This window comes from Bacillus rossius, chromosome 1, assembly GCF_032445375.1.
Source record: "Bacillus rossius redtenbacheri isolate Brsri chromosome 1, Brsri_v3, whole genome shotgun sequence".
Classification (NCBI taxonomy): domain Eukaryota; kingdom Metazoa; phylum Arthropoda; class Insecta; order Phasmatodea; family Bacillidae; genus Bacillus; species Bacillus rossius.
In genome coordinates, this window is record NC_086330.1 from 110,961,574 (window position 1) to 110,977,682 (window position 16,109).

The window sequence follows — 16,109 nt, forward strand, 5'->3', positions numbered from 1 at the left end:
GTACTGGCTTTCGTGATCACAAGATAGCTGTCACGTTGACTGTGAATCTTCAAGTTTTAATAAAACTACGTTAACATAAATTGTCTCTTGAGAAATTATTTCAGAATTTAATAGACGACAGTAACATGGTATTCTGGAACTTAATTAATTTTTAGCACCCAAATTATTTATAAAAGTTTTTATGAATGCCCAACTCCAGGCCGAATCCATTTGCTAGCCGGAAGGTCGTGGATTGTGACAAGCTGTTATTGTGGAATATTAATTTTGTTAATTCATGTTTATTAATTAATTTCCAGTTTAATCTAATTTCTAATAAATACAAAGAAGTTAGAATTTTTAAATACTTGAAAAAGAAATAAAAGCACGAAAACCTTGTGCTGTTTATCTTTTTATTAAAATGTATAAATGGTATTGCCAAGTAATACTAAGTAACATTGTAAATATGGTTGAGAATAAAATTGTAGTTAGATTTGTTTTCTTGCTATAGTTGGGGTCCTGAAAATCTTAATTAACATTTTATTTTAACAATGAGTAATTTTTTTAAATTAAAATCATAATTGATTGATCAATAATTATTGATATTCTGAGCTGTTATTTTGAAGTGAGTAATAATTTTGTTAATTCATGTTTATTTGGAAAGTTGTCTTTCTCTCTGCCGTTTTACCCCTTACGATGTACTTGTGACTCAAAGTTTGAATTGGCAAAGAAGTTTCACTTCTTTCACGTGTACTAGGTTACACACACACACACTTTTTTTTTATGATGCATCATTTGACCTTCTTTTAATGAGAAAGTTGTGAAAACTTGGACTACCCTGTACCAATTAATCAAATAGCGGCATAATGTTGTAAAAAAAACTTCATAAAGTCTGAATTTTCACATTTATAGTGAGTGATTTGCATTGAGTATGGATTTATCCATGCTTATAGAGAATGTTATTCCAAAATTTCTGGGCATAACTTTAATGGGTAGCAGTGGGAATGCCAAAATTAGCAATTTTTGTAAAGGATCAAAATATCTGGAAGTGCAACCCTGCAAAATTAAAGGTGCAAATTGTAGCATAAAAAATTGAATTTTACGTGCCATAAGGCACCACTTCACTGGCTGAGAGGTCACACGATTGCAGCACCGTTACGTTCAAATACTTCGTGGAACAAGTCAGGCACACACAGATGTTTACAGTTAGCCATAAGCAGTAGCAGCCCACAGTCTTGTGTGCAGCACAGATTGGTATGCTTAAATGTTTGGCTTTGTATAATCGCAGCACTGTACACACTTAACAATCACCAAATCGCTCAAACAGCAATAGTATGGCAGACTGTATGTTTGCAGTGTGCATTTACCGAAGACGCTCCCACGACAGGCGTGCACTGAATAATGAAATCGGGAGTTACATACCACGAAGGATGCAGCACATTAGACTGCTGGCTGCCAGTCTGTATGACTTAACTGTCAACGTCTGCGCCTGGCCCGTTACATGCTTCCCACAGACAGCAAGAATGTCGCTGCACATCGATCATACGTACCCTCAACCAATAAGTGTTGCCTAATGGGCATGAAATTAAATTTTGTGCATTGCTGTCCATGCCTGTAACTGCAGGTTGTTTTTCCAAACATCTGTTCTTTAACCAAAAATTGCTTGTTTTGGCATTCCCTGCCACCCATTACATTTATGCCCAGCAATTTCTGAACAACCTGTATAGCAATATGCACACTATATTTTGTCATCTTAAGTAAAGATAAATAACTGATTTCTTTTAAGTCATTATGGAAACAGGTATATTAAATGGTTCTTATATAGCTCTCCATTCAAGCTACACTTTAACACATGAACAGGCTTGGCAAAGAAGACAATACACATTCCTCTAAAAATATATAATATTTCTACAAGTCTTAGCAATGTTATTCAAGCTGGACACCACTTCATTCCAGATCCTGAGTACTTAGTAAGAAAAAAAATGTGTGTTACACAAGTCTAAAAATTCAGAAGAAAACATACATTATAAATATAAATAAATGGCCTCAAAATATATACAACATCTTAGTTGCTACTAATACACATTTAGATTTATACTCTATAAACTATGGTATTACATAATAAAATACAATTCTGTATCATTTGTTTTCATTGCAAACTTTACCTAGGTACATAGTGCAAATAATCTAGGTTTCACAATTTAACATGACCTACATGCATATTCAACACACATCCAATAATGATATGCTATAGAAAGTTTTGGTGGTGTTTCTACAGCTATAATTTACATACTTCAACAACACTTTTATAAATATATTTCTCAGATAATCTGGCAAACATAAAATGTATATACATATTTATAATAAGAACACACAGAATTAAATAGTTTTATATAAATGTAATCATCCCATAACAATAATTATTAATTTATTTTCTGACTAATAATTGAAGTTGATGTGAATAACTATAACATTTTAATTTTGGGAAAAGTTTTGGAGTAAGACTCATTCATTGCTGGAAATCTTAGAGGAACACAAAATCATAACACCAGAAATATGTAACTAATATTCTAATGCCAATTTTATGCATGTCTGCATGACTGAATGGAGAAACTGTTACCTGTGAGATGGCTCAAGAAACAGCAGTGCAAACCAACCTAACCATTTTCCCATGGCTCTCAAAAAAATGACTTCCTGCTGCTTGGGGATAGAAAGGAGAGAGAGAAGATGGGGGAGGTTGCAGTCAACACACTTGCTACAAGTATACAAGCATACAAGCATACAAGCATACAAGCATTTTGAAAACATTCTCTCACCCACTTGTTACTTCATGTATGCAACACAATATGATGTACTGTACTTGTACCCCTTCCCTGCCCAAACAACTTTTTTCTGCAACTTTGATAATATTCAGTCTAGAGCTGGGCCGATCACCTATTTTGCCGATCATGCCGATGCCGATCTTGCCAATCTTCTGAGCCGATTAGAGCCTTTCAAGTACCTCTGATCAGTGGCGGATCCAGGATTTTGGTTTGGGAGGGGCTTGACTCAGCTGAGGCTAGGCTTTATCAAGGCAAACACTAAAACAATAGTGGACCTAGATGCTTTTGGAGGGGGCTTGAGCCCCTTAGCCTCTGGATCCGCTACTGCCTCTGATTACACATTGCTTTTGATGGATCACTATAAACAGTGAAATATTCCCAGACAAAAATACTTTTCATTGACATGATTACTTATAAATCACCACACACACGCACACACAATTAACTGCGTTAAAATGTAATAAGGTCAAACCAAATCTTCACCTAATCACAACTCCGTCATTCTGTGATCTGTGTGTGCCGGTAGACGTCAGCGATGATAATTTTATTGCCCATCCTTCCCCCCAGTGCCGCTAACAAACTTTCAATAATGCCCGATTGTAAGTTAATTTGTGAATACTAAAACCACTAAATGGGGAACAAACCTCTTCATCAACCAGGTTTTTATACAAAAGAAAAATAAGCTCTATTTCCTGCTAAACAGGATAAGAATATTAATTTCGCTAAACAAAACTTTCAATAGGCCATATTTAGCGAGAAAAAACTAAATAGATGAATTCTGGAAGAGGTAGATGTTTACTAACCACGAGACTACTAGTGCCATTAATCCGTACGAATTTCGTCGCGCGACGCGCGTTACTCTATTCTCTGGCGTCACATAACCAACCTAAACAACAGTCGCCGTAAATGGTAAACAAATACATAGTTTTCGGTTCGTAAATGATAAATAACTTTGCAAATAGTATAATGGAAAATTATTTTACCAAAAGTATCGTAAATATACGTGGAAATTGATACTTAGGTATGTAACTGTTGAATGTTTATAAAACTCACGCTATTTGTTTACTTTATTGGTATATTTTTTTTTAGTGTGTGGTTAGTTTTAAATTATTAAATCCTATTATTTTTCAATGAATAATTGAATTTTCTTCCCGAAAAGTACCGTAAACAAACATGGAAAGTTGTTAGGTATAGGTACCTAATTATTCAATGTTATAAGTTTGCAGTAGGAGACCAATGATCAGCTCAAATAATCGGCTACATTTTGCTGATCATAATGATCGGCAAAATTAACAAAAGCTCTAATTCAGTCTATTAACCACAGAATGCTATGTCAGCTTATCATTACCTATTGTTTCCTGTCTGGCTAAATTTTTAAATTGTGCTGTACTTCAACATTAAGATGGTATGTTGAATAAATAATGCACACTTTATGCCATATTATAACAAATTAACAAACTCCCCATTACATGCACGGATGCAACATTAATTTAGTGTAAGAAACCTGGAATAATTTATAAAATATTGGATGTAATGTAGAGAACTGACAATTACGGTGTAAAAATGAATGATGGTAATACTGTTTATAAAGTCAATACATAATTACTGATAGGTCAGTTCCCAAATTTCTAGAAGACAAATCTCCAATTAGAATCACAAACAGGACCTCTAATTTATCCCTTGAATCCAAATCCAGATATCAAGGTTCAAAAATAAATGAGTAATTTTATTTAAATAGTTAAATATTACAAGCACAATTTGTGGGGCCTGTTTTTATTTACTATCCCATTGTTGTAACACTCAGTAGACCACCACTACCTAACCTGGCTTAGCCAAAAAGAAAACAAACTGAGAAAATATTAGGTAATCACTTGCTGATTCCGAATAGTAAAGACGTGCACTTTAGCAATTTAGCCTTAATCTAAGGATTATTTTATTTCACGGCTGCATTTAGAGAGACTAGCGTAAAAGGGTATTGTAAATCTTTTGAAGCCAACACAACTTGGTAACAAAGAAATGCTTTTTCAGCAGTCATTTAAATTTACAAATTTTAACACATTCATTTTAAGGTAAATTTTCAAATTTTACATGTACAAGTTAATTATTTGACAGTATTAAGAAACATCGAAGGGTTTAGACAGCAGTTCGCTGGCTAAACAAGAATTTTTTTACATTTCTACCAAATATAGTGTCACAAACACCTGCAAGGCCCCAGAGATGCACCAAAGTACACGGGTAATATGTCCCTAAACGAAATCGGTGATTCTGTAAGGTCCTTGCAACTATCGGATGACGAACAAATGGCTGACAATGACTGATATCCTTTTATATGCATTTCTCAAGGATCCTTCAGGCTGAGTTATTCGGAAACAGCACGTTCATTCCACTTGCACATCAAGAAACCAGTTTGTGCACATGAGACAGTAGGCCAAAAAAATATATAATAATACTCAAAACATTGAAGAATAAAAATAAAATTTTATGATATGCAAGAAACTGTCATAAACAATGTTGAAGATACTATTTTCCTCATGTGCAAACAGTGGTGGTCTTAACCAATTATACTATGTAATTTTTGAAAGAATAATCTAATATAGAAGATGTGGTTCTTCTATATTAAAAAACACCTTTTTTTTTTTTTTTTAACATTTTTAAATGTTTACTTACCAATAACATTGAGTGAAGTGGTATAATTCTGGACTTTCTTTCATGTCATGTTGCTTCAAAAAGCAAAAGATAAATCTTGAAGCAAGTGCCCATTATCTGTGCCACAAAAGAATTGTGCTATCCGTATTATATTTAATAAAAAAAATTATCCTTATTCCGAATACAAAATTAGTAGAATGAATAGATTTGATTTTTCGAATCCAAGTATTTGTGAAATATTTTAAATATATGTACTTTGTTGATTCTGTTGAAAAAAATATTTTGGTGTAAAAGTTAAGACTTATTATAAAACTGTTATAAGTATTAACAAAATAAAAATTTTAATGCAGTTAGACCTAGGCCTGTTTGATATCTCAAAAATTTGGTTCTAGTAATTTGTGGTAAATTATCAGCTGGAACAAATAAAAAAACCAGTTTGCACAGCTCCATCAATACAATGTACAGCACATCTTCACATGTTTATTTACAAATTAGGTAGGTAATTAACTAAATGCAGTAAAAATGGAGAGTAAGATTACTTACAGCAGTTGAGTTAGTTACCTGTAGAAATTTATATATATTATTTTGGAAAAAAAATTTTTTTATTCAATTACTTCACATTAAAATTATTTGACTTTATTTTAGTTTTTTTCATTATGTAAAATTTGTTCTACACTCTATGATCATCATTATTTGAAGTGTTATGGAGTATTAACTAGAATTGAGGCTAATTAATTTCACAATTGACAATCAGTATAGAGTGAAGTTAATTTCAAAACATCCCCAAGTTTAAATCGATACAAAACAGATATTAACCATTAAGCTTAATCATGCACATGTGGTGAGAATGATGTACAGTGAAATTCCATTACAACGTACTTCAGAATAATGTATCTTTCAGTTCAACGTATGTTTTAAATTCACGCTCAAAACACCAATGTAAACAATGTAAAAATATTTCACTTTAACATTAAAAACGTATCCTACCTTTCAATACAGCGACCATTCTTTTCCAGTTATCAGGAAAATTTTACATACATAATTGTTACTGTGTTTGTGCAGGGGTTCTTTAATATAAATGTACATTATTATTAATTTTTATCCCTTACAAGAATCGTTAAGAATTCTATCTCCATAAATGTATATATCTGCAAAATAGTTTAACCCATTTGTCATTTTGTGTTCGACAGATATAAATTTTGTACATGTAGGCCTAGAATTTAGGCTACTGAATTAAGTTCAGTAATTTTTTTTTTAATTCTTGTTGTTTTACAAATATTTGCTTCCAAGCTAATGTATCATTTGATCCCCTACTACTTTATTTTTAAAAATTTAAAAATACTACATTTTAAAGGTAAATATATAGACTTTCAGAATAAAGTACTTTCACTACTAAGTATGAAAGTTGAGGCTTTATTGATGTACTTTATAACGAGATTCTACCGTATAGCATTGATATGAGAATGAATTAAGCTAATATTAACCAAACATATAATTTTTTTCCTTGTATTTCAACTGCGAAAACACATTTTGCAGATACCATACATGTTACAAAAGTTCATGATTAGCAAAATCTAAATTCGTTGTAAACTGGAAAACAAGATTACATTATCCTAAACATGCTGGATGCCAACAACAAAAAAAAAACTATTGACATACACAGTCTACTAATGCACAGTAACAACACACATCCCCAAGTACATACAGAGAATTTACAGTACATTTGAGACAGGCATAGACCTACATGAAACTTCAGAACCTTACAGTTTTCTAACCTACACTCAGGGGTGTATGCAAGGGGAAGAAATAATGTATATATCCCTCCTGAAATCCTAAAAAATCTATAAAAATTTCACATTCACAACAACAAAAGGAAAGAATTTGAAAGAAAATAATAGGAAAGGTGGTTCTGTACCCAGTGTCCCCAAAATGAAAGTCCATGTTGTTTCTGAATAAAGTTTATAAATCAAACAAAACAAAAAAGTTCAAAAACTGTTTTACACCAAATTAGAATGTCAGCATATCAAGAACAGTAGTTCCACTATTTACATTACAATTAGATTCAGGGTGAAATAAACTTGTTTATGTTTACAAAAATGTAAACGTTTCACTTTGCTCAACGCATGCTAAACAGTTCACTAGGCTCGTGAGAATGCCTTTTGTATGTGGTCGTAAGATTATGAAATTAGATCCCAAAAATGTTCATTCAAAAGTAAATCAATTATTGTACTGAAGTGAATAGTGTCAACATGTGTTTGGTTCTGGAAACAATTACAGAATAAACAAATTTTGGAATGCATAGACATTAAACATTGAAGGAAAACGTATTTGAGTGGAATACCATTTTTTGGTAATATTTATACCATTGATAACAGACACAAATATCTAGTTGACAAGAAACTGAGAAGAAACAACTTTTATTTTTGTACTTTAAAATTGCTGCCCTCATTTTTTTTATTTAGCACACATGTTTGCACTATTAGGGAGAAAGTAATTTAGAGCTGAACTAGTTTATTTTAGCTTTAAAAATACTGTGCCTAGTCATGTTCGGGTATACAGTAGAGCATTGGATAACCGAAAGCATTCTAATCTGCAAATTCAAATTTGCGCACCATGTAATCCAATAATGGATGCTAGTGCTGAGATGCTGCAGTGATTCTTCCCTTCCAACTAACCAGCCGGCGTAAGCAACCTTCGCCTTACATCAGTGGCGTGTGAGCCTTCGTTAGTGACAGATTGTACTTTCTATGAGTAGAGATCTCATGTATCATCATCTCTTTGGTATTCGGCCAGTAAAGAAGGTGGTTGTAAATAGAAGCACCTGCCACACATTTTACCATAATGGTTTTGTTTTTCATTCTATTTAATGGTGCACAGCATGACTAAAAATTTTTTGTCAAGGTTCACTGTTGACAAGTTTCTTGTACCAGAATATGGTGGTAACCAACTATAACATTATCAAGTTAAATTCCTACTCAGTTTATTTTCTTTCATCCTTTGGTTCAGAGGAACAAAAAAATTTCAAATTTCATTGTTACTCATTTGTCATTTTTAATATGTATAGTTCAAACATATTTGACAATTTTATTAATCGCAAGAAAGTGTATTCCATTATATTTTAAATAAGTCATATATACAAAATTTCTCTTTTTTTTTGTGATCATTCAAGAATTCTTAATTTGCTCTAAGTGAGCAATCATTTAAATAATTATCTTCATATTACATGCAAACTGGAAACTTAAGACTCCACAGAGGCCTAGCCCACAACAAAATTCTCAGAAGCACCATTAATGGACGATCAGAGGTACCCACCCTCTGATGCACGGTGTCACGTGATAGACGTGAAAAGGGGAGGATCTGTGGGACACAACAGTCGCTGCCTAATGCTGCATGTGGCCACATGAAACCATTTAATACTCTCCCATTAGAGCACTTAAATCATAGTGCAAGATTTTTTCCAACCCTCTTTGTTAAAGAGTTTGTATTTTTATGCCTAAACTAGCGTTTCACACCTTTTCTTTATATAAAAAAAAAAATTAGCGCACGTGTGTGTATGCTCAAAACACTTTGTCACTGCAGATTCCAGAAAAATATTTTTAAAGACAGTTCCTTTTACTATCAGATCTTCAAGGAAACTGAACCACACCACCCCTTCCCACCAGAAAACTTGGCTACACATCAAATGTAAGTAGTCCTAGAATATTAAAAATAATTATGTCTGAGAACTATTTACTGAATAAAGATAGTTTCATGTTTCTATGAGCTACATATTTACATTTAAATTGAGAAATAAACACTAAAACTAAGATTAAAACCAAGCATTTGAACCGGCAGCTTAAACCTAACAGCCAGTACTACCTAATTATATAATTATAACACAACTTGGTAACAGACAAACCAAATGTATCAAGTAAGTCTGAAAAATTATACATTTTCATTTTTCTGTATCAAATTATGCAGCGCATGAACCACATAAAAACTCATAACTAAATCATGAAAATTGTACACGTCAACACCTGCAATATAGCCTAGAAGCTGTAATTTTGGAGTGAAGCTGCTTTTACGTAAAAATAGACACAAGTCTGAAAATGGTATTTCTGAGTTCAATGTTGAAGCAATTTGAATTATTACTACCATTTCAACATGTTCACAGTTTAAATACCATTTTTGAACAGATTGACTTTTGAATTACGTTATTATAAAATTGTATGTGTGCCTGCAAATGCACAATGAATGAAAAAAATAAATAAATAAATCTGGCATTTTAATATTTTACTTTGTTTTGCTAGCAATAGGCTTTCACAAAAATTTCCTTCCTGCATGTCGCTGTCAATTGACTGACAAAGCTTAAATGATATCTAACATTGAAAGAATTCAAATCAAATGACAATTTTGTCCATGACAACTCTTTAATACAAATTATTTCATTAACAACTGTTTATTTACATTCTGTGTTCCAAAGCCGACAGTGGCGCTTCCACCGGCCATTATTTGAACTACTAGGATCAACCCAATTTCAAGTTGTTCATTACAGCAGCAAGCAAACAACAAAAAAATTAGCAACATCTCACTCAATAACTTAGAGATTCCCACACGCAGGATGATATTAACAATCTGTCAAAAAGTCCATTTGAGTATTTCCAGAACAAAGCACTTTATAATGTACATTATTCATAAAAACTGTGGATGGAAATAATTTTTTATGAAGAAAATGTGTAGTGGAATCATTAATCTGAAGTGATGCACAACTTCAAACAAATGAAAACTTTGAACCTTGTTAAATTCCAGAAAGAAATTAATCTGGGGTAAACTACAGCAAGATTTACAAGCAGGAAAATGTAAACAAATGTTATAACATGGTCTCACCGTATTCATTTTTAAATTTTCTTTCTATTGAGCTGATCCTCTAATTAAATTAATTCAGAAATGATCAAGACTTAACTCATGAATTGTTTCTTGATATATAGAAAATAAAACCAAACATTAATACATAATTTTAGTAAAGAATATATTAGGAAGCGAAAATTACAATCATGACAAGCATTTTCAAACTATACTTTTTTTAAGACAAATATAAACCTGCACACTATATATTACAATTATTTATTCACATGCAACCAGTATAATGTATTTTCAGTCTTAAACATACAAACCAAGTGACAATGGAATAAAAATTAAATACTCTACAGTAAAGCTAACAAGTCACAATAGCCTAATGAATCAAAAATAATGTGATTTCTCTAGTGTAGAACATTATTACATGAAACGTTACCATAATTGCATTTATCACCTCATTGACAGTAAATATTTTACTGGAGCAGATACTTTACCCATTTTAAGGTAATCCATGGAAATATTAGATGCTTGTTGTCTGTACTAGTAATACAGAGGAATAAAAACTGCACCTAGGTACTCGAATTCAACATGATTCGAATGCCAGACAAGACATACATACATTCAAGCATTTAACTTTGATAAAGAAATTATTTAAAGCATTTAAATTCATTAAGATAGTGAAATATATTAAATATTTTATAAATACAATATCTAAAGTTACAGAACAAAAAAAAAGTATGTATTGCTTCAACATTTTTTCACTAACACAATAATAAGGTAGTTACAGTTTTAAACTGTATTTAAAGAACCTATTCAAGTGCACAGTGCACAGTGCAGTAAATAGGTACCATGAACTAAAGATGTGAGTTGGAAAACATCTAGTGTGATTCCAACAGCACCACAAGTGGAGAATTTTGAAACACCTTTGTTTAGTAAAATATAATTTTCTTACATTTGAGTACATACAGTACAGAAAAAAATACAAATTTTAATCCCCTATGCAACAGAACTTAAATTTTCTGTGGATGATGCATGCAACTATGGCAACACAAAACTTGCAAATATCCGAAATGACAGCACCACGGAACACACGAGGAAAACGTTACCATCATACTCACGCACACCCACGCACATTAACATACAGCCAGCATGTTACTTGTGTCTATCCTATCACAAGGGTGGAGAACTTCGATGATTCAGTCTTCACTGGAACAGGGCTGAGATGTCCCATATCTTGATCAGGCGGTCTTGGCCGACGGTAAGAAGCCGCTTCCGAGGTTCATCCAAATCCATGTACACAATGCTATGTTTGGCATCGTGGAATATCGCCATAGGTGTGTGGCTGTAACCATTTGCAATAACTACCTAGAGATACGTACATACATCATAACAAATACATGTAAGAATATTAAATTCACCTCAGTGCCTAATATTTCAATAAGAATATTATAACAAATATAATACCAAAATTATATTTAATTTAATGGAAATGAAAAGTGGGGCAGCGTCAAAGTTACACAAGTAAATGTTTTATGTATTCAAGTCACGTCATTGTCAGCATACTGTTTGCTGGTTGTGTTTTGAATTAAAAAAAAAAAAAAAACTGTTTCTGTAATGCAATGAGTTACCCTGTTTTAATGCATAATTGTCGCACCAATATTTGAGGGCGTCAAAATTTGGAAAAAAAAAAACCTCTCACGTAAACGTTGCATGATGTTTTTGGTCCCGCTATTAGATTCCGAGCATTTTGTGTAGATATTTTTTCTGTATAAAATGATGTATTTTAAAGTATAAATATAATATTTATTCTGGCATTACCACTTAAGTACTTATTTAATTAACGGAAATACAAAATTGTCTGATGTGTAAATTTTCTTTTAAAGACATTTTTAAACGTTACAATCTTTATCTGTTCTGCGACACTGTGGTGTACCGCTTATAAAAATGTAGCCAGCGCTAGTTGGCATCATTCATGTTTGGTTATGTTACTTCCCATATAGAGCGCGCACACATAGTCGAATATCAATATTGATAGCTCGCCGATTGCATGCAACACACGCTCTCTGTCGAGTGCTGAGTTAACTACATTTGAAGGCCCACACTCTATTGTGTAAGTGTGTACTACGACAATGGTTATGTGTTTGTTCAGGCTTGCATTAGGGTCACAGGTTTTGTTTTTCTATTTAAAGTTAAAGAAAGGTTTTTGTTGCATGACTTATTAATTTAAATTGTTTGGCGTGAACTTGTATACTCCACTTTTTAAATAAACAAACTTTCCATGAATGGATTTTGTTTTTAAGAATAACTTTACCTAACAAAATAAAAAAATTTTCCCATAAAAGTTGCACCCCTAATTTTCAAACTTGATTTTAGTATAAAATGTGCGATGATTATGCAATAAAACACGATACTTGTTTTAGGGCACAATGCTATTCAACGCGATTATGTAGCAAGAAAAAAGATATGTAGGGCAGAAAATTTCATTGATATTACTATAAATTCAAACTCAATAAAAAATAAAAGTACTGTGAAGGGTTGTTAAAATCATGGCTTCCAGTCTTATGTATTAGTTATATGTATTTGCATGAAAGTATTAGACCATGCGCCAGCTCACTAAAGCATCTTAGTTCTAAATGAGACACTGTTATCATGCTAAAAACTTTCAATAAATACACATGAATTTTCATGGAACCAATGAAAAATAAAGTATCCATAATGGTATCGAACCAGATTGCCAGCATTATAGTCAGACTCTCTAACCGATGGCTGACGCTGCCTTAGCGGTTCTGAGTATCTGTTGTGCCTCTTATTTGATGGGTTTTTTCTTTACAGGGTAGACTGCTAATGTAAAGTACTTTACTCTCACAAAGGAATATCACCCCCTCTCCTCATTAGTGAACAATTTGTGATTCTCCTCAAAATTCAATTCAAACTAAAAATTCTTGATTTGAAGATGCCTAGCTGCAACTAGCTGGTAGAACTGACAAATTCAGTACACAGAAAGCTATGTTTTAGTAATATTTTTATCTTTTAGGATTTGTAACGATCCAGACTACAGCCCTCCCCACTTGTTAAATACCGTATTGGTCCGAAAATAGGCCGACCTTTTTTGCCAGTTTTGTCAACCTTGAAATCTAGAGTCTGACTATAATGGGGCACTAGCCAAAATAGTATAATAAAACACATACATTTCAAGGAGAATCACTTATGGCATAAAAATGTTATCAGATATACAATTCATTGACCTAAAATTACGCCGTACTTACGTGGAATTAGTAATTTTTCCAACTTAAAAATTTAGTAAACACATTTAACCCCAATAACGTATCATATTTTAAGTTAAGTACACAGATGTGGTCACTTGTAGCACATAGCTTTTAAAAGCTCGGTCTGGTTATTTTTGAACTGTATTTAACAGGCTGCGGTAATTTTATTTGCTTGTAAAATGTGGTATTTACAGTAAACAATTAGTAAAAACAGCAATTTTGCCGTAAGGTTATTTACCGCAGTATGCTTTATTTACTCTTCTACCACAGGAAAATCAAAATAAATAAATGGCACCAGTGTTGGCAACTTGTAGTTGCGACACGAATAAACAAATACCGGTACATACCAACAGTAACAAGAACAATAAAACCTATTTGCAATATTGGCTGTTTTATGGTCGATTCATACACGTTTTACATGAAACCATTTTGGGTTTTTTACGTCAAAATAAATGTACCAGTAAATGTTTTTACGTCACAATTTCTATGAACTTAGAAAATGTAGCCATTGCCATATAAAATGTTGGCACCACTACAAAAGAATGTGAAGATAAACGGAAGAATAACACATTTTGTCCGTTCAATAAATACTTAGTTGAAGTGTTACTGTGGTAATATGCTGCTGATAATCATTTTAGTTAGTTAAAAATTATTTTTCCCTGATTTTGAGTGTGCTGTAGAAGGGGTCTGCCTATTTTCGGACCAATACGGTAGTTTGATTAAAGATTTAACATGTTTTCTGATCATATTTAGTACCTGGTGAGGTTTTTTATGACATGTAAATAACAGCTGTTTATTCTTTTAAAAGTTATTTGGGCATTTGCAACATGTTTAATGATCATAATTTACATGAGTTAATGTTGTAAAATATTTATAATTTGTTTACTTCCATTTAACTAAGTCATTTTAAAGTTGCTGATACCTATTTATTACTGGTTTTGTAAGTGTTCACATAATTTTCTTTTGTATTTTTTCTTGCCATGGTTCTTTGTTTGAAAGCTGGCTGATACAATAGTTTGCTAGTTACATAAACATTGGAGAGATACAGAGGTACTTGTGCATGGGAAAGACTTCTTATTTGGTTGAAATGCTGTTGATATGCACCAGTATTGGCTGATTGTTTATGTGCATTTTTGTGATTGGTTGTAAATTACGTCACATGAGCAACTTTTATCCTCTTGGAGGACAAAGGGTGGCCATGGAGTTAGCATCTGTAAGAGGTATCGAGAGGTCATGTGTCGGGCGGTGGCTCAGATTTAACAAAGAAATATAGTGGAAAGACAATTTCACGGCTGTGGATGAGGCTATTTAACCTCCTTTTGTGTTAACGAAAATTTAATTTTAAATTTTGGCCACAATGATGAAAGAGTAAAATTTTCTTTGTCCTTCGGCTTGTACTGTGATTTGCAAACAACCACTGGATTTGTTTTGCGATCAGTTTGTATGTATTTTTGTACTACCTGTTTTTCTGTGATCGGAATATAGTGACCACTATGACTTGTGAATTTTCTTAAAGGATTAATTAAAAACAGTTAAAATTTGTTTCTGTCCGAGAACATTTTAGTAATCAATCATTGACAGTATAATTTATTGAAGGACTTTAATTTTTTTTTTACAACTTGTGCACTTTAAACCAATTTTGAGCTAGCCAGAGGTCTGGCTGTTTTAATTACATTTTTAAAGACAATTCTTAAAAAAATTATTAACTCTTAACTACAAATGAACATAAATGAGGATGATTGCCTAGTAAATAAGCTTTGTTTAAATAAACTAGCCATGAATTTATATTTAGGAATAAAATAAGGTCATTCTCCAACATACCTATATATTTGGTTATATATACCTAATAAATAAGTGATTAAGTGATGATGAAAAATGTTTTAATTGTTTATTCATACAGTATAGCTAGTAATTATGAATGTTTACTGTAGTACTTAGTACCGGTGGTGGTATTGAGATATCTGGAATTGGTATCAGAAAAGGAGGTATCAGACATCCTTAGAAATAAGGCCTTTGAATAAAGGATGTATCACCCAAACACTAAACAGGAGAGGGCAAAGGCTCTCCCAATTGCTTTTTAAGTACAATAAAAAAATTTGCCTTGCCAACATGTCTTGAGCAGATCCGACAAACCCATACTGCTATCTAGAAGGGTGACCTGGTGTCCTCTAATGAGACTAACAAATCCTGTACTGACTAAACTTGATTCCTTGTTTATAAACCACCTATGTATGCACTTGGTTTGCTCAGTACACTCAAAAACATTGCAATGCGCCAGAAGGAGGAAAGAACTTTGATAACATATTAGCATATTACTAATACCTAGAGCCCATGAAAAATGGTAAATAAAACTGCCTGATTTCGGTAAATAAACTATAGGATTTCGGTGCTATATTTCAATAAAAAAAATTATTATTTTTTTGTTAAATGAGTGCATTTGTTCTACTAATTATTTAATTTCATGATACACACACAAAGCTGTACATGATACTTGATACAGCAATCACTAGATTCCTGCGTAAGCCTTACAGAAGTGGAAATGTTATCTAGTAGATTATATACA

The 16,109-nt window shown here is 32.5% G+C and overlaps 1 protein-coding gene across 1 annotated transcript in view; it reads right to left on the reverse strand.

The window, feature by feature from the left end:
- Positions 1 to 1,860: 1,860 nt before the first annotated feature.
- Positions 1,861 to 16,109, reverse strand: part of LOC134542138 (WD repeat and FYVE domain-containing protein 2) — a 48,562-nt gene continuing 34,313 nt past the window's right edge. The window contains exon 7 of the mRNA XM_063386117.1: positions 1,861 to 11,622. Within this exon, the coding sequence (XP_063242187.1) occupies positions 11,484 to 11,622 (139 nt within the window). The 3' untranslated portion in view covers positions 1,861 to 11,483. The remainder of the gene's footprint in view (positions 11,623 to 16,109) is intronic.